Source organism: Vigna unguiculata, chromosome 4, assembly GCF_004118075.2.
Source record: "Vigna unguiculata cultivar IT97K-499-35 chromosome 4, ASM411807v1, whole genome shotgun sequence".
Classification (NCBI taxonomy): domain Eukaryota; kingdom Viridiplantae; phylum Streptophyta; class Magnoliopsida; order Fabales; family Fabaceae; genus Vigna; species Vigna unguiculata.
Window position 1 is genome coordinate 38,655,888 of NC_040282.1, and position 19,063 is coordinate 38,674,950.

General features: G+C 26.9%; 1 protein-coding gene across 1 annotated transcript; it reads left to right on the forward strand.

Annotated features, from left to right (window-relative positions):
- Positions 1-11,838: 11,838 nt before the first annotated feature.
- Positions 11,839-14,283, forward strand: LOC114182452 (molybdenum cofactor sulfurase). The gene has a single exon (XM_028069321.1). The coding sequence runs from the start codon at positions 12,212-12,214 to the stop codon at positions 14,105-14,107; it is 1,896 nt and encodes a 631-aa protein (XP_027925122.1). The 5' UTR covers positions 11,839-12,211; the 3' UTR covers positions 14,108-14,283.
- Positions 14,284-19,063: the final 4,780 nt, after the last annotated feature.

The window sequence follows — 19,063 nt, forward strand, 5'->3', positions numbered from 1 at the left end:
TAATTTTTCATTAGCAATTCTTTTTATTTGAAAGTTAATTAATTAGTCTATAATTACTTTTAAGACTTCATTTGATTTTACATAGAAAAAATAACTTGAAATATCTACTCAAGTTACTTTTAAGACTTTATTTGATTTTATGTAGAAAAAAATATCTACTTTAAGTTAGCATTGTTCCTTTTTGTAAAAAAGAATACTTGTTTTTAGTGTTGTACCAGGTAGACACTAATTCATATTTTAATGAAAAATCTAAACTTATTAATGAAAATGTGATTTGGAGTAATTTAGGGAAAACTAATTACTTTGGAAATAAATCATTGATAGGAGGTTAGATTCCTTTAACCTAAAAATGTGTGCTTAGAAAAGTATATAAGTTTTAAAGTTATTAATTTTTCAAGACAAATTTCATTTATTGAGAAAAGTTGATGTTACTATATATATATATATATATATATATATATATATATATATATATATATATACTAGCGTTGTTTATTCATATTATTTTTCTTGCACTCTTAGTTTTCTTTCTGATTTTGCTCTTTTGTTTTATTAATGTTGGTAAGGTGACCCAATCAATCTTTTTTTTTTTTACTCATCATGTTTAAAGTGAACAGAGAAAATATTATAAACATTTTTAAGGATCAATGAAGCTTCTGGGTGACTTAGTCTTTGTGGCTTTTCTCTCACCAAATCTGAATATTGAAAAAGGAATTCCATATAGAAGGAAATTAAATAACATTGAATAAATGCTCATCGATGGATTCCCCTTACACAACTCAAAGGAAAAAGGAAATATGAGGAGACAATGATGAACCAAAGGAATAAACTCGTAGGATATCCATGGCATAGCTCAAGCATATGCTATTGCTTGACTAACCTTTTTCATTTCATTGATGATATTTATAAACTTGCAAATTTTACATGCAAAAATCTTGTTCAAAACTAAAATGCACTAATATGCAAAGTATCTTTCTCACAACCCATGTAAAGTTACTTGTGAAAGTGTGAATCACAATTAGAAGAATAACTTTCGGTGTTAAACAGGAAAAGTCACTTCTCTTAAAACTAAAATGTCCTTCTATCTAAATATTGTGATGTAAGTATATTAAAGTTTAAAGTTATGCTCATGTTAAAATGTATTTTAATCCGTTAATTAATATGGTTCACCACAGTTCAAGTAGAATTGGATTAAAAAAAATTAATATTTTTGGAAGTGGTTCGAACTGATACTGATTCAATTAATTCATGGATTAAATGGATTTGGGTTAAGTTGAAAGTGAGTTAATTCCTAATTTACTAACAAAATCCTTTATCAGTATTTTTATCTCTTTTTTATTAATTTTTTATAATAATTATTTACTATTCTAATCATATAGATTGACAATTTAATATTTTAAAATGTTAGAATTAATAACATTTAAATATTTTGAATATTTAATTTATTTATTTGTTAAGTTCTTTACGTTAACACTTCAATTACTATCTTTATATTTATAATAATTTTTAAGTGGAAATATTTTATAATAAAAATGGCTGAACATTTAGATTGTATTCCTATACAAAATAAATCAATTCAATTTATTTTAATTACATTATAAATTAATGGGTTAAATATGTTTTTGTCCCTTAACTTTTAGTGAATTTTGAAATTAGTCTATTTCGAAACTTTAAGCAATTTAGTCTTTCATCTCTCGAAATACTTGGATTTAGTCATTTTAATCAAATTTGTTAGGTTTATTTGATGTTTCATACCATTTTAGGATTGTATTTGAGTTGTTTATACTATTTGACACATTTTTGCTTTAATGTTAAGTCAAATACTACTATGAAACTCGCTTGAAATGTCAAATAAACTTAATAAAATTTGATTAAAAGGCGTAAATCCATGTATGTCGAGAGATGAAGGACTAATTTGATTCAAAGTTTTAAAATAGACTAATTTCAAAATTCACTGCGAATTAAGGGAAAAAAACATATTTAACCTTAAATTAATTATAAATTGAGAGGACAAGTATTATTAAACTAGTCAACCCACTTATTACCATAGTAGGTTGAGCTGGCCAATGGTTCACCCGTACATTTTTTTCATCAGTTCATTACAAATAAAAATAAATCACAAACGAAATCATGATCACGAAAATAATTTTGTAAAACTATAGTATCTACACAAGCATTTAATTAAGTTAGTATTGTTTGGATCTCATAAATTGTGATTTGAGCAAATTTATGTATATCTTGCATCTATACTTACATTCCATTAGTGTAAGTAAATTTATGTTATTCATTTTTTTTTCTTAAAAAAGCTATAATTACTTGTTCTTATACATAATTCACTTCTCATAAAAAAATCTTGAGAAAAAACACTAAGAACATTTCATGGATATTTTTATTTGTATATTGCTTATCATGTTTATTTTAAATGTCAGAATTTCAAATCACACAAATCCCTATCATAGAAGATACGTGAGAAGCCAGTTTTTACACAAATATTGTAAATGAAAAGTTCTATATTACGAGCACACAAACTTCTTTCGTTGTGTTTGTCTTTGTTAAAAAGTAGTAATCTGGTAGTACAATATTAAATTGCAAGAATTATGACAGATTTTCTCTTCATTTGTCCTATTCAATGTCTACATTCAATGTGCCAGGGGTTACACTGTATGAGTTCAGGGCAAAAACAGCCTGGTGCAATTATTTTGAAAAATTATCCCAATAGTTAAATTTTAAAAAATTATGAAAATAGATAAGTCATATTAAGGTGGTACGACTTCCCAGTAAATAAGTCATGATAAAGTAACATGATTTTAGTTCAAAATATTTTTGAAGTTGATGTCATGTCAAACACGATTTTAGTTCAAAGTATTTTTAACTGAAATCGTGTTATCCCGATGACTTCAACCAAAACTGAATTAAAGTCGTATTATTTAAGTAAGTTTTAATTTAAAATGTACGGAAATAAAATCATGTAATCATGATATGACTTCATTTCAAAAATCTTACGCATTTTATGGTAAAGTTGTGTCACTTTAACATGACTTTTTGTCAATAAAAGTCATGTTAAAGTTATATCACTTATCCATCTCTGTAATTTTTTTCAAATCTAACCATTTCTATAATTTTTCAAAAGAATTACACCAAAATGGAGCTTTTGTTGTGAATCCAGCTTCATTCTTAGTCATATTTGTGTCATATGATGTGAGGATACATTACAAAATAATATAGATGATGAATTACTGAATAAGATGGTCTAAAAGACAAGCATCATGGATGATAATGCAGAAAAAGTTGCATTAGCAAGCTGTATTGCAAAATGGCCTAAAGTCTTGGCCACATCAACTCTACCAACAAAATCTCGCAATGACTAATGAGTCATAAAAATCACTAACAGCGGAAAATGTTTGATATCAAAAGGCATAAAAGCCCCAAAAAAACAGGCTAAACCAGAACACATTTAAAGCAAAACACAAAGCAAAAAAAGTTGAAAATTATGGTATGAAAGTGAGAGTGAGAATGAGTGAGAGTGAGGGGCAGCCACTGAGCAACACTGATGATATAAAAGATTAAAAGATACCCTGATTTTGGTACAACTTCTTTTCTCCACTTCTCTTCTTTAAAGTACAGAAGAATCTGAATATGTTGGGAAGGACCAATAAAGGTTTGTGACCTTTGGCTATGAGGAATCAGCAATTTATGAGCATAAAAACTGTACAATTGTCAGCCAAAGTAAAACATTTTTTGGTGAATGGATATCCTCAGCATAACCCAAGCATATGCCAATGTTTCATTGGTTTATTCCATCTTCTTTTCTATAAAGACTACTCAAGTGTCACACACACAAACCACATACAATTCAAGACACAACACAAGCACCAATTGAAGGTGAAAACTTAAGCAACTCAGCAATAGGGCAACTCTCCCATGGCAGGTGAAGGGTCAACCTTTTTGGAGCTTCCAAAACTCGGTGTCAATAACTTGCCAAAGGAGAGTTGCCCTGTGGCTACTTTAGCTTAATCTCATACAATGGTGGCATATTAGAGGTAATTAAAAGTTAATGGAAATGCATCTCTTTGGTTTTAGTCTCTTGCATGTTAATTAGTTTAAGCCAAGTTTTGCTTTTCTTCTTCATTACATTTTCTTGTGAGAATGACAGTTTTCCATCAATGTGGTTGAGACATTTTTAATTTATCACCAAAGAAGTAAAATGTAACTCACCTATGAAAAATATTAATGTGATTTACGATGAAAGTCTCACATCAATTATAGATAAAATCAATTTATAATATATAAGTTGTTGCAAACCTGACCTTAAAATCTGATTTTACAATGTTACATTAAATTTAAAATTTATTTTTTAACATGATATCGAATTGCATCAAAGTCTATCTTAACAAAGTTTATTTTTTGTTGGTTCCGGTGATTTTGGTGATTTTTACTTTTGGATAAATTATGTTTGTCTGTCTTATGTTTGCCTTTCCTATGTTCTGCTGCATGCATGCTCTTTGCCTGGTTATTATTGGAGAAACCAATCTTTCTACTCTTACCTAAAGTAATGATGAACAGTGCACAATCTTAGGCAAATTATACATTATACATTAGTCCTTAAAACAATACATAGTGGTAAGAAAATGTGTTCACCAACTCTCATGTGGTAGCGCCTCGCAGTGCACACAGAATCTGAAATGCTGAATACAAAACTTTAATGGAGACAGAGATCAAAGTTCTGGAATCACTCATGAAGTAGTTTTATTCATGAATGGATTAAGTAAAATTTTATTTGGATTTTTGAAGGGAAATAAAATGGAATTTAAAAGAATTTCTTTCCTTTTATAATATGAGATGGATATCTCGTTTGGATAAACTTTCTCTTAATACGAGAAAAGAAATATGAGTAGATTTTTTAGAGCCGTCAAAATGGGTTATAACCCGCGAGTCAACCCGGTTCATCACGGATTCGGATCGGGTTGGATCGAAAAAAAATTACAAATTTCAGTACAGGTTAAAAATGAACCCAATCCACTATGAACCTAGCTCATTCGGGTTGAACCCGTGAAGAGCCGTATTGGCTCACCAACCCGCTAATAAATTTTAAATATTTAATATATATATATATATTATATATATAATATATAATATAATATATTATATATATATATAATATATAATATATTATATATATATATATTATATGTATATTATATATATATATATAGATATATAATATTATATATATATATATATTATATATGTATATTATATATATATACATATAATATATATATATATTATATATGTATATATATAATATACATATATAATATATATATATATATATATATATATATATATTTATTGTAGATGGGATAAAGAAGATGTTTTAAGAGATGAAAATATTGTAGATTTATTCATTTAAGATTCTAATACTATAGTTTGATAAGTGACAATAATGATTTGATGTTAGATAGTAATTTATATTTTTGTGATTTTGGTTTGTATTTAGAGTTTAACATAATTTGGGATTTTATTTTGATTGTATTGAAGTTTATTTAGATTTTAATTGAAATTATAATTTAGTTTTCTTGAGATTGAAAAAAAAATTGTGTGTTTTTTTTAATTAAATAAGTCAGTGAGCCAACCTGTTTAACCCGTCAACCCGTGGTAGGTCGGGTCGGGTTCTAATTTTGTTGATTTGCTAATAAGTGAGCCGGATTAGGTTGACCCACTAAGTGGTCAACCCATCATGAGCCAAACTGAGTTGGGTCGGATGACCCGTTTTGACAGCTCTATTTTTTAATACAAGTTAAAATAATGTATTTTAGATAAGTTAAGTCTGAACAAAAATAAAGCTTACAATTTAGCTTCTGATAAAAGTTTTATTTATTTTTCTATAAGTACTTGTGAATGAGTTTATTCAAAATGAACAGTAATACTTATTTCGTTTCAAGAAAACTACATAATGAAATAAAAATATTATTTTGTTATTTTTATCTGATTCAAATTTTATTAGAAAAAATCTCTTCATTATTTTTTTCAAATTCCCATATACAAAATAGCTCAACTAGCTAGAAACTTTACATAATTAGATTCCAAACATTGCTTCTTTGGTTAATCTGCTGCCATTTTTCTTCTAAATAAAAAAATAAACACATCCTTTTAATTTGAAATCTTGTTAATACATCTTTCAAAAATATTTTTTAATGTACCTAAAAATGTCATGAGATATAGGTCGCGTATACTATATAATAACAGTTGCAAAACAATCATTTTAAGACTATTAATCATTAACATGAATTTAGTTTTTCATGAAAATTTCTCGGATTAGCAACATTGATTTTGTACCACGAATAGATTAATCTCTCGCCAATAAATTGGAAGAAATTCAACTGATAAAAAATTGAGTTACAAAGAAGAATACTTCTTATCTTAACTCAATTTTTAACAAAGGAAAAGCTAACTTAATATTTTATTTGGAAAATAATTGATAATGGTGAGAAAAGATAATTGTTACTCTCTTAGTACATTAATGATTTATTTGTATAAATGGAAGCATGGTGGAGGATATGTATAAGGCTTTTGTAATTTTTGAACTTCGTGGTTGAGTTTTGTATGCTATTGAATTGATTTGTTTGTGGAATAAATTAAGATTTTTGCTTACTAAATTGAATTAACGGTGACTCTTCTAAATTAATATTGAACTTTGTAAATGATTTCAAGTTGATTTTTTTTTTTTTACATGTTATGCTATTGATATAGTACATTTTAGTTTAGTGTTAAACTGGGTTTTATTTTATATCATTTATTTCTTCACAGGTTTTCATTAAGGCCAGAGGTTTGGCCCATAGAGATATGATTACATCATGTGTCCGCCGTGTCATGTAGGCTGGGGTTGGCCTTTCTTGTGTTAAATATGGGCCCAAAAGTTTGGTCTATTTTGTATAAATTTGGTACGTGGATCTGCTCTTTTTTTATGATAAATTTTTTAATATTTAATAAATTAGGAAATTTTAACCAGTTCATTAAAGTAAACAAAGATTTTAAAAAATAGAATGATAAATTGATAATTCAATATTTTTATAATATTTATATTCGTATTTTGACATATACGATATATTTTTCAAATTTTAGAATACATAACACTTATCTTTTTTACTCATACAATAATTTAAAACGTTTATATAAAACTCTAGAAAAATGTAATCAACATACAAGTGCAATGTTTTTTTATGCAAGTCATGAGTCAATCCACACAGCTTAAGGCGGGACAAAATATATCGAACTGCACTGCACTATCAATAACTGCACTAAACTAAAAAATAATTCGTTTTAACTGCACTAAACTGAAGAAACAGTTCAGACGAACTGAACTGCACTATTTTTTTCTTCTAATAAACTGAACTGCATCTGAATTGAACTGTTATAATCTGCATTGCTGAATGATAGATTTTTTGAACATCTAACCCCATCCCACCTACCATATTCATTCTTAAGAGAAGTTAACAAGATAGTTGAACATCACATCATGAAACTTGCAAATAAAATCATCTATGGAACTTGAATTTGACGATAATGATTAAAAGAATAAACTATAATGGAGACGAAGAAAGGTTGAAATGGCTTTCCTAAATACGTTTTATCTTTCATGCCTGTTTACTTTTCTCAAGCCTTTATTTTCATTACCTAAGAAAGACTTTCTTTTCCTTTTCATTAGAAGTATAGTGCTGCTACTGTCACAAATTTTCCACCTTCATTAACAGTCTTCGATGCTGTATGATAGTGTTTATTTGATTCTAATTTTGATTAAATCTTCTTAAACTTGACTAACTTGAATTTTAGTTGTGATTTTTCAGAATTTTGAGATAAAAATTTAAAGATTTGATGAAGTCTACAGGTTGACCAAAACCATAACGTAAGCTGCCAAGTTAAAAGCTATCAAGTCTACATGACCAAAAGTATGTCACTGCTTGTATTACAGTTCAGTGTACTAACAGTTAACTGTTTATAATTTTTCAAAATTTAATTTAAAAAATAGTACAATTTAATTTTATTATTAACAATTAATTTAAAATAGTTAAATTAACTTAAATACAGTACAATTAAATTATTTTTGTGCAGCACTATAACTTATAGCTTATGGACTATGCGAACCCAACTTTTGCATACCACTTAATTCAATTTCTAAGTCATTTCACTTTTTTAAAGAGATCATCCATCAAATCAAACCTGCATTGTCAACTTTTAGAACAAATTTGAGCAGTGTTTATCAAATATATATATATATATATATATATATATATGATACTACAAATATTTTTATATTTTATTTTTTAATTTTGAATAAAATAATCTTTTAGATAAAACAAATTTGAATAAGTAATATCAAAATATAAATTTTAAGAAATTATTTCTTTAAAAAATAATATCATTTTCATATATTTATTGAATAATTATTTAACTTTTAAACACTCAAATAACAATGATTAAATACTTATATTCATTATTAAAAATATCTTTTTTAGAGATTTTAGCGGCGTAAGTGCTTTTTTTTTTTACCCCAAAATAATTGTGATTTATTGAATTTAAGTGGGCATACATTTGGGTGTTGATTTGACAACTGACGTGGTAAGTTCTTGTTAAACCATCCAAAAAACCCATTTAGAGAATGAAATACACAAGTTTTATTTTGAAAAATAATAGTTTGAATGATATAACTTTAGTAAATACATACAGGTAATATGTTTTATGTTTCCATAATATTTTTATATTGGAACTTAAGTATATATGAGACCTCGTAACATAAAGAGAAACTGCGTTGGTCCTGTTTTTAGAAAGAAAAAAATGAGCAGTTTCAAAATATATTCCTTTCTGAAAAAATTGATTTTATGTGTTTACAGTTTTTCATGGATTAAAGATTCACACAACAAAAATCAGTCTCAGAATGATACACATGAAGAGTCTTCATGCGTTTAAAAGAAAAATTCTCGAAACCCGATTAAGATTTTTTTTTTCTTAACTTTTGTTCTTTTAGTATCTAGTATGTATGTTTTAGTAAAAAATATATCATTTTTTCTTCGCTGAACATATTATGAATTTATAATCTTCGTTTTAGCGTATTATTTTATTAAAATGAAATGTTAAAAAAAAAAACATGATTTCAATAATCAAGCATTATTTTTAGGATTAAATGTATTTTGTTCCTTAACTTTATAATTAGTCAATTTTAAAATTTTAAATTAATTAAGTCCTTTATCTTTTGAATTACGGATATTTAATCATTTTGATAAAATTTTGTTAGATTTATTTGATGTTTCGTTCGCATTTCAAGATTGTATATGAGTTGTTTATTCTGATTGATACATTTTATTTTAATGTTAGGTCAAATACTATTAATGTTAAATAAACTTAATAAAATTTGATTAAAATGACTAAATTTACGTATTTTGAAAGCTTAAATACCTTTTTGGTCATCATTTTCGTAGTGTTTGTTGCGGATGGTCCTCATTTTGATAGAATGTTTAAAATGATCCTCATGTTCGTAATTCGTGTTTTATTTGGTCTTTTTCTGTAATGTCGTTTAATTCACAATGCTTCTTTAATGAATTAAACGGCATTACAGAAAAAGACCAAATAAAACACGAATTGCGGAAATGATGATCATTTTAAACATTCGGTCAAAATGATGATCATTTTAAACATTCTGTCAAAATGAGGATCATTCACAATAAACACTACGAAAATGAGTACCAAAAAGATGTTTAAGCCTATTTCGAAAGACGAAAAACTAAATTGGTCCAAAATTTTAAAATTAACTAATTATAAATATAATACTTTTAAGTTGCAGAAATCAATACAATATTTTGGTTTGTCCCCACATCCAATAATTATTTGTTGTATAGCATGCAACATTTTTTTTCTTTTCCAATAATTGCACACACTTTATACAAGAACATTTAAATTTATCCTCTTGTCTTCACTTCTTCTCCATGAATATGCCTTACTATATAATTGTACTAATGAGTCCTTTATCTCTCCCTGTCTAATCATGCTACACCATACCATACCTTAATCATTCAATAACGCAAGTTTTATCCAGACAAATTAATAATAATTCAACCCTTAGTGTTGAAAATATCACTTAATATTAAAGATCAAAACTTTATGGAAAAATTATGAAAATTCTTAACTATATGAAAAAAAAAATTATAATTTTTTTATTATAGTTCTATTTGGTTCCTATAAACAAACAATTCATATATAAAATATATCTATAGGTTTAATAAATTTTAAATTCCTAAAACAAATTGTTTAATGTTTTTGGTCTGATATTTTTCAAAATAATTTTAAAACTGATGTATAATAAGAATGTTAACAGTGTCATGATTTGTTCCATCAACAAAAAGTCCAATGGAATGTTTACATTTTTGTTTTTGAAAGGTATGGTTTAAATCTCTTTTCCAGTGGTCCAATATAATCATGAATAAGTGATGAATAAAAATTGTAATTTATAAAAAAAAAATACATATGATTATTTTTTGAAACTTCTTGATACAGTGACCTATTGGAATTCCAAGACTGAAATCGTTAACAAATAAAAACAACAGGATAAAAACATAAATAAAAATTGTTTAAGAGCTAACAACAAAAATGAAAAAAAAAAATCAGGAAACAAAATAATGTTGAACTTCACAGAAAGAAATAAAATAAAGAGTACTTTATTTAATAGGACAATATCTCACTTCTCTTTCTCTGAAATTGAACCTCTCGTCCTTACATAATGGCAAATTAAATAAAGACCACTTTTTGCTTCCCCTCCACACAACACTAACAAACAAACCCTGATCAAATCTCATTCTTCAACACCACCAATAATCTCTCACCCATTACTTCTTATCAGAAAACCAAAAACTATGTATGATTTTTTTTTTTTCTGGTTACTATCTTAGTTAATTTTATGTCTTTTGATGACCGAATCATGATGTCATTTCTAATATTACTCTCTCAAAAACTCGACTTATTTTAAATTATAAAAAGTAAATTTTAAATATAATTCAACCATACAAAACTAATTTATAAGTCAAATTCTACGTTGATTTATTCATAATATAAATTTGTCTTATTTTTAATTAATATAAAATCTTTGATCGTTATCAGATTATATAAGGATTAATTATATTTTTGGTTCCTTAGTTCTAAATGAAAATTAAAATTAGTGACTCTTTGAAACTTTAGACCAATTTAGTCCATCATTTTTAAAATTGTGTGAATTTAGTCTTTTTAAACAAATTTTGTTAAATTTAGTTGATGTTTCAAATATTTCTTAAAGTTAACATCGAAGCGAAAATACAAAAATGTGTCAAACGGTATAAAAAAACTCAAAAATTATCATGAAATACATATGAAATATCAGATAAAGTTAACAAAATTAAATTTAAAAGACTAAATTTATACATTTCTAAAGTTGAGAAACTATATAGGATCAAAATTAAAAAAAAAAAAAAGATTAATTCTAATTTTCACTTAATGAAGGAAAAAAAACATATTTAATTCGTTATACCATTATATAATTATACATGTTACGTATGACCATCATCTTAAATACCTTTCTTTGGAAAAAAACAAATATCTTCTCTCATCTTTGCCTATGTCAAATGCATGATTTTAAACAGTTAAGGGTCATCACTTGCAATAGTTTAATAACACAAATGGACAAATGAGACTAACCCAAAGAACAAAAACAATTGGTATTGGAAGGGAAAGGTACAATCCACCAAAGTACAACTCAACAAACACTTCAATTACGTGCAACAAGAAACATATAAATTTTTTAAGTACTTCTTGAAAGGAAATTTTCAAAATCATATGCACATTACCATCAATAGACCAAATCAAAGGGTTTTCAGATTGATTGAATTAACAAAGCAAGCAAACTATGCAAGACCAAGTCCAAATTGAATTACATTACATATCACCCTTTCGATAGTTTCAACTTTCATCATACATTCATTCATACATTGCCGTATCAGCCAGCTAAATCCAAGCCAAAAATATTATAAACAAAAAAGAATAGAGATTCCGTTGTTATCTTTGTGTGCTCTTCTCCTATGCCGAATGGCACAAAGCATCAACAAATCCAATAGGCAATAGCTGTTAAAAATGTCAAACTGATACATATATATATACCAAACGTGTCTCAGAGTGCATAAACAAAAAGAAAATGCAGACCCTTAATGAGGTCTCACAAAAGTGCCCTCAATGTTGTTGCAGCTGCACAACACCGTTTTTCAACTCTACAATTTCATCACACAACACAACACCACCGAAACTCAGGAACAGTTCTGCAGAGTGGCGCCACAGTTTTGCAGTCACAACAACATCATCTATATTCCCAAACACTCAATTCACCAACCATGAGTCTCTTCCATCACTTCATGAATCATTCAATGAGTTCACCAAAGTCTTCCCTCAGTATTCTGATACTGAACAAGTTGACTATGTCAGAGCCAAGGACTATTTCCACCTCTCACTCTCCAACCAAACTTGCCTTGATTACATTGGCATTGGCCTTTTCTGTTACTCTCAGCTTCAACACCAATTACCCTCATCTTCAGTTCCTCAAACACCCCAATTTCAACCCAATTACTCAGACATTCCTTTCTTTAGCATACACTCCAAAACTGGTAGCTTGAAGACTTTGCTGCTTCATGGGGGACAAGACTCAGAATTTGAGGGTGCAATGAGAAAGAGAATCATGAGTTTCCTTAACATATCAGAAAATGACTACTTTATGGTTTTCACAGCAAACAGAACCTCAGCTTTCAAACTTGTGGCAGATTCCTACCAATTCCAAACTAGTAGGAGGCTTTTGACAGTTTATGACTATGAGAGCGAGGCTGCGGAAGCAATGGTTAGTTCCTCAGAGAAGAGAGGTGCAAGGGCCATGTCAGCAGAGTTCTCATGGCCTAGGCTGAGGATCCAGTCAAAAAAGTTGAGGAAGATGATTGAGAGTAGGAGAAAGAAGAAGAAAAGAAAAGGCCTTTTTGTTTTCCCACTTGGTTCAAGAGTTACAGGAGCAAGATACCCTTATCTGTGGATGAGCATAGCACAGGAGAATGGATGGCATGTGCTGGTTGATGCATGTGCATTGGGGCCAAAAGACATGGATTGCTTTGGCCTCTCTCTCTTTCAACCAGATTTTCTTATTTGCTCTTTCTATAAGGTCTTTGGGGCAAACCCTTCTGGTTTTGGATGCCTTTTCATCAAGAAATCTGCCATTTCCAGCTTGGAATCTTCCCCTTCAGCAGGAATTGTCAACCTTGTACAAGATTCTTCTTCTGTCCCTGACTTAGAACTTATACACAATACAACATCAACATCCCCACATGAAGAAAAAAAACCATTTCCTTTGTCATCTTTCTCTGGTCCAATGCAAAGTAAACAATCTGAAGTAGTTGAAGAAGGAGAACCAACTGATACAAATCTAAAAGCTCCTCAATGTTCTGAGATTGAGGAGATGCAAGAGCCAGTTCAGACCCTTGAGAAAAGCAATGTCCAAGAAAGTGGCATCCAATGTGGGTGCTTAGACCAAGTTGATTCTTTGGGATTGATTCTCATCACTAACAGGTCAAGGTACCTTATCAACTGGCTAGTGAACTCTATGTTGAAGCTTAAGCATCCTAATACACAAGGGGTTCCTTTGGTGAAGATTTATGGTCCAAAGGTGAAATTTGACAGAGGGCCAGCTTTGGCATTCAATATATTTGATTGGAAAGGTGAAAGGGTTGAGCCTGTGCTTGTCCAGAAACTGGCTGATAGAAGCAACATCTCTATCAGTTATGCATTCCTGCATCATATTTGGTTTGCAGATAAGTATGCAGAAGAGAAGGGAAAAGTCCTACAAACCAAAGTGGTGACAACAACAACAACAACAACCAACAAGAAGAAGAAAGATAGGGTTGGAATCAGTGTGGTTACTGCTGCACTTGGCTTCATTGCTAATTTTGAAGATGTGTATAAGCTTTGGGCTTTTGTTGCTAGATTCCTAGATGCTGACTTTGTGGAGAAAGAGAGATGGAGATATCTTGCCATCAACCAGAAAACTATTGAGGTTTAGTTTATCCATTGAGTTTCATTTATTCTTCAGGATTGTGGGTTTGGAAGACTCCATAAACTGTGAATTCTGCAAGTAAAAAATAATTAATTACAACATACATTATTCATTCATTTGTATGACTGATTTCAGAAACTATGTGGATAATTCGTTATGTCAAATATATACTTTGTTTCTTGTGTTGTGCCGTCCTAGCATATGGATTATGGCAGGTCCATAACTATAGCAAACATTTCTCTTACAAATCTTATGAAGAGTCTCTCCTTAAACAAAAAAAAATAAGAATCAAAGCATCATGTTGAAAACATTAATGTTGTTAGCTATCAAATGCTGAAAACATTATCAGTTATATTTGTCAATTTGTGGTTTATAAACTTCAATCTTGAATTCTTATTAGGTAGAGTTAATTTTTTTAATGACTTATTGATTCAACTATCTCTTCCCCCATTGTCTCATTGACCTTAAACTGTACCTAGACGAGTTCCATTAACTCTATAGAACAAATTTGAAACTAATTTGACATTGTTTATTCTTGAATCGTCATACAACAATTGAACATGCTACTGCTCGTGCTGCAAAGTAAGTTTTCCTCACATATGGCAAAAGAAAAAATAAATAAAAAGTTCAAATGATTTGACTTATTCTCACGAGGTTAAACTAAGTTATATATTGTAAAGAATAATAATAATAAATTTTATAGTAATTCTCAATGTTTATTCATAGTTTTCTTTTATGTGAATTCTTTATAAGAACAGCCTCTTCTTTATAATTATAATGATATTTTGACGTGTCTTATTTATATTTAAGTAGCAAAGTCTAAAGAATTTACTTTTCATTAGGTGAATTTAATTGCAACTTTAACTAATAGCTACTTATATAATTGTTATTTTTATATCTTTTAGACTAATTCAGACATTTCTTGTATTTTTATGTAAGGAATAAGAGTTACTTAATCTTATGCATTTTTTTTTTCTTGCTTTCGAATCTTTAGTCTAAAAGATTTATGTATCTTTGGCCATGAGATTAATCTTTCTGGCTTAAATTGATTTAATTTTAAATTTTTTATTAAACTAAATGTTGTTATAGTTCTGTAAAAGTTCCAAACCTGATAGGTTTCTTGGTGGATGGAAGGCATGGAGGCAGAGACTTCAACTCATAATTATGAGTTTGCCCATGGTATGTTTACCTTCAATTTTATTTGCAAGTTTAATCTTGAAAATACGTTATTATTTCATGAAATATCATGCATATATTTGAGCACTTCCATGGTGCAACTACTTCAAATAATTTAAAAATCAACTTTTGAGTCACTTGTCAACAAAATAGATATTATGAGTGATAAAATGAATTTATTAACATCTTCTTTTCATATATTATAATAGAATTAAGTAAAATATACATTTTCTAATTAATTTTTTTTAACCAACTAATTAGAAATTATGAAAAGATAAAATTAAAATCGAATGTAATAATAAATTACACGTAGAAATAAAATAAATATATAAAAAAAGTGACTCAAAAAATAACTTTTGAAACCTTGTCAATAAAATAAACATGAATAAAACAAAAATAAATATAACTGAAAAACAAATTTAAAATGTCAAAATGACTTAAAAATTAACTTTTGGAGCATATATCAACAAAATAAACATAGATAATAAAATAAATTTCCTAACGTATTCTTTTCATGTATAATAATAAAAATAAGTAAGATATATTTTTTTAAACAATCAAATAATTAGAAATTATGAAAATATATAATTAAAAAATGGATAAAAAAATAAAATAACATTTGACAACAAAATAAATATAAGTAAAAAAATAAAAGACGAAAAACTTAACTTTTAAAACACTTGTAAAGGAAATAAACATTGAAAAAACAAAACAAATATAACTAAAAAACAAATTAAAAATATTAAATGATTTAAAACCTAATTTTTGGAACACTTCTCAACAAAATAAAGGTTAAAATATTCCGTTAGTCCTTGTTTTTATACCAAAATCTCAATTTGATCCTCATATTTTTATTAGTCCAAATTAGGTCTATATTTTTGTAAATCAGTAACAATTAGGTCATTTCCGTTAGTATAGAACTAACACCGTTAAGTAGGTGTCACATGTCAGTTCCTTGTTTTATTGATTTTTATAATTTTTTTAAATTCTTTTAAAATTTTCTTAAGAAAAATATTTATACCATGTGTCACATTTGTAGTGTGCCATATTAGATTGACACATGGCACACTACAAACGTGACACATGGTATAAATATTTTTCTTTTAAAAAAAATTATAAAAAATTTAAAAAATTTAAAAAAACGAGGAGCTGATACGTGATACCTACTTAACGGTGTTAGTTCTATACTATCAGAAATGACCTAATTATTAATGATTTACAAAAATATGGACCTAATTGAGACTAATAAAAATACGATGATTAAATTAAGATTTTGGTACAAAACGAGAACCAACGGATTATTTTAACCTAAAATAAATTTACCCGTCAACGAAATAAACATCAATAAAACAAAACAAATATAACTAAAAAACAAATTAAAAAATGTTAAATTATTTAAAATCTAACTTTTGAGACACTTTTCAACAGACATAAATAATAAAATAAATTTTTTCGAATCTTTTTTTCGTATATTATAATTATAATAAATATAAGTAAACTATATTTTTTAAAATTTAACTTTATTAATTAATCACGTAATTGAATTTATGAAAAGATAAAATTAAAAATTAAATTTGATGAAAAAGTAAAATAACATGTGTAAATAAATAAATAAAAATAAAAAATAAATGACTAAAAACTTAATTTTTGGGACATTTATCAATAATATATATATATATATATAACAAAATAATTATATTGAAAAGAAATAAAACAAATAAATAGAGATAAAACAAAATATTTATAAACCAACACTATTCATCAACTCTCCGATGAAAAAGACACCTTTAATTCAATTAAATCAAAATCATCTGACTCACCATCATGTGTTTTTTTTTTCTCAGACGCCACCATGTGTGTGTGTGGTTGAGCGTTTAAAAAGACTTAAATGTGTGAGTCTTTACATATGTTATCATCTTTGTTTATATTGTACCCTTTATATGATTTTTCTGTAAAGATATTTAGGAAAAAGATTAAAAAATTTATAAATTTAAATTTATTTTTAGATTATATATAAAAATAAAATTTTAAATAATTTACAGAATAGTTCCTACAGTTTTTTAGAAAAAAATACTTTTAATTTATGAAAAAAATAATTTTACCTTATTGCTTTGTTTTTCTCTCATAAGTTTATCAAACTTTAATCTTAGAAAAAGTTTAAAAAGTTCTAATAATTATTTTTAAAGAAACTTTCAATTCTTTACAAAAAATCATTTGAACCATTATATAATAATTATTTTATAAAATAAGGAAAACGTTTGTTTACCAGAGTTAATTAATTGAAAAACTTATAAATTTGGTGAAACGCTGAAGTTTGTCTGCATATTAACATTGATTGAATATATGTTTCAGAGTGAGATTTTTTCCAAAAGGGTAAAAAGTTTATTCACAAAAAAATAATTCTAATTTGACATTTTTAAAATATAAATAAAAAATAAATTTAATTTGATATTTACTTTTATTTCCATAACATATTGCATACACAATTTATTTAAAAATGAAAAAAAATCCTCATCCAAAATGCCACACTCGAATGCACCCTAATTAAGAGTATGCAATGAAACCTAATTAATGAACAATGTACTTAAGTCACTAACCATTACCAGATCCAATTTAATAACATTTATTAGAAGAATTAATAAACATTAAGTTGATTAGTTTGACATTTTTATGTTTGGTAGTATTTTCATGAACTCACTTTAGTCCACCCTCAATAATGTAAGAGTTGCTAGCTTGAACACGACACGAGATTTCTTTTATAACATTTCTTTCATAAGTTATTCTGATCTAAATTTAATGTATAGAAGTTAATGAATCTCAGTAAATACAAGATACCATTTCGTATTGAAAAAGCTATTATCATTAATAAAATTGCAGTAACATGATGAAAAGAGAAAACATGATTAATAAAGAATAAAAACTAATTTGAAATGAACTAGTCATAGTTTATAAAATTTATATATATATATATATATAATTAATATTATTTATATTATATACCTTAATATATGAATAAAAAGTTTTTTTTTCTATTTAGCAAAATTTACAAGGACTTTGTAATATTAAAATTGAAAATGAAAACGGCTAAACAAAAGTGAAGATATTTTATAAGTACTTAGTTCATCTTACAAGAGTGCAATATTTTAACCATTTAATTTTTTAAAAATTGATTGATGTTCTCAGATCTCAATTTCAATGAAACATTAATTTCTTATAAGTATAATTGTTTAAAAAAGTTATATATTGCTATAGTAAAAAGTGTGTTGTGAAATTATTCTAATAAAATTGATTTAAAAGATAATATATTTAATGGTATGTTCATTAAGTGTGAAACTATCTTAACATGCATCTATTGTTGGAGGAAGTACTCATTTTAAAAATAAAAAAATGGAAATCATTGAGAGAAATTAAAACCCTGGCTGATGCTAATGTTTTAGTTTTGTTGATGAAGTCAACAACCATAAACTGATATAATAAATAACATTTATTATAAAAATAAGAGCAATAACATATGGATAGTGGTTAAGTATCATGTGTGAGAATGAAGAGAGAAGAAAAAATAATAAATATGATAAATTAATCTATGCAAAGAAAGCTATGACTACATCTTAATAGTCAACTACATCTTATATATATATATATATATATATATATATATATATATATATATATATATATATATATATTAGCATGAATTAAACCAATTAAATTAAATATATTACTTCCAATTATCCAAACAATCAAAACATGTTTAAATACAGTTTGAAATAACTTCTCTAACCTATC

Bases quoted from the DNA above. Each gene is read 5' to 3' on its own strand.
- LOC114182452 (XM_028069321.1), top strand. From the start codon at position 12,212: ATGCAGACCCTTAATGAGGTCTCACAAAAGTGCCCTCAATGTTGTTGC.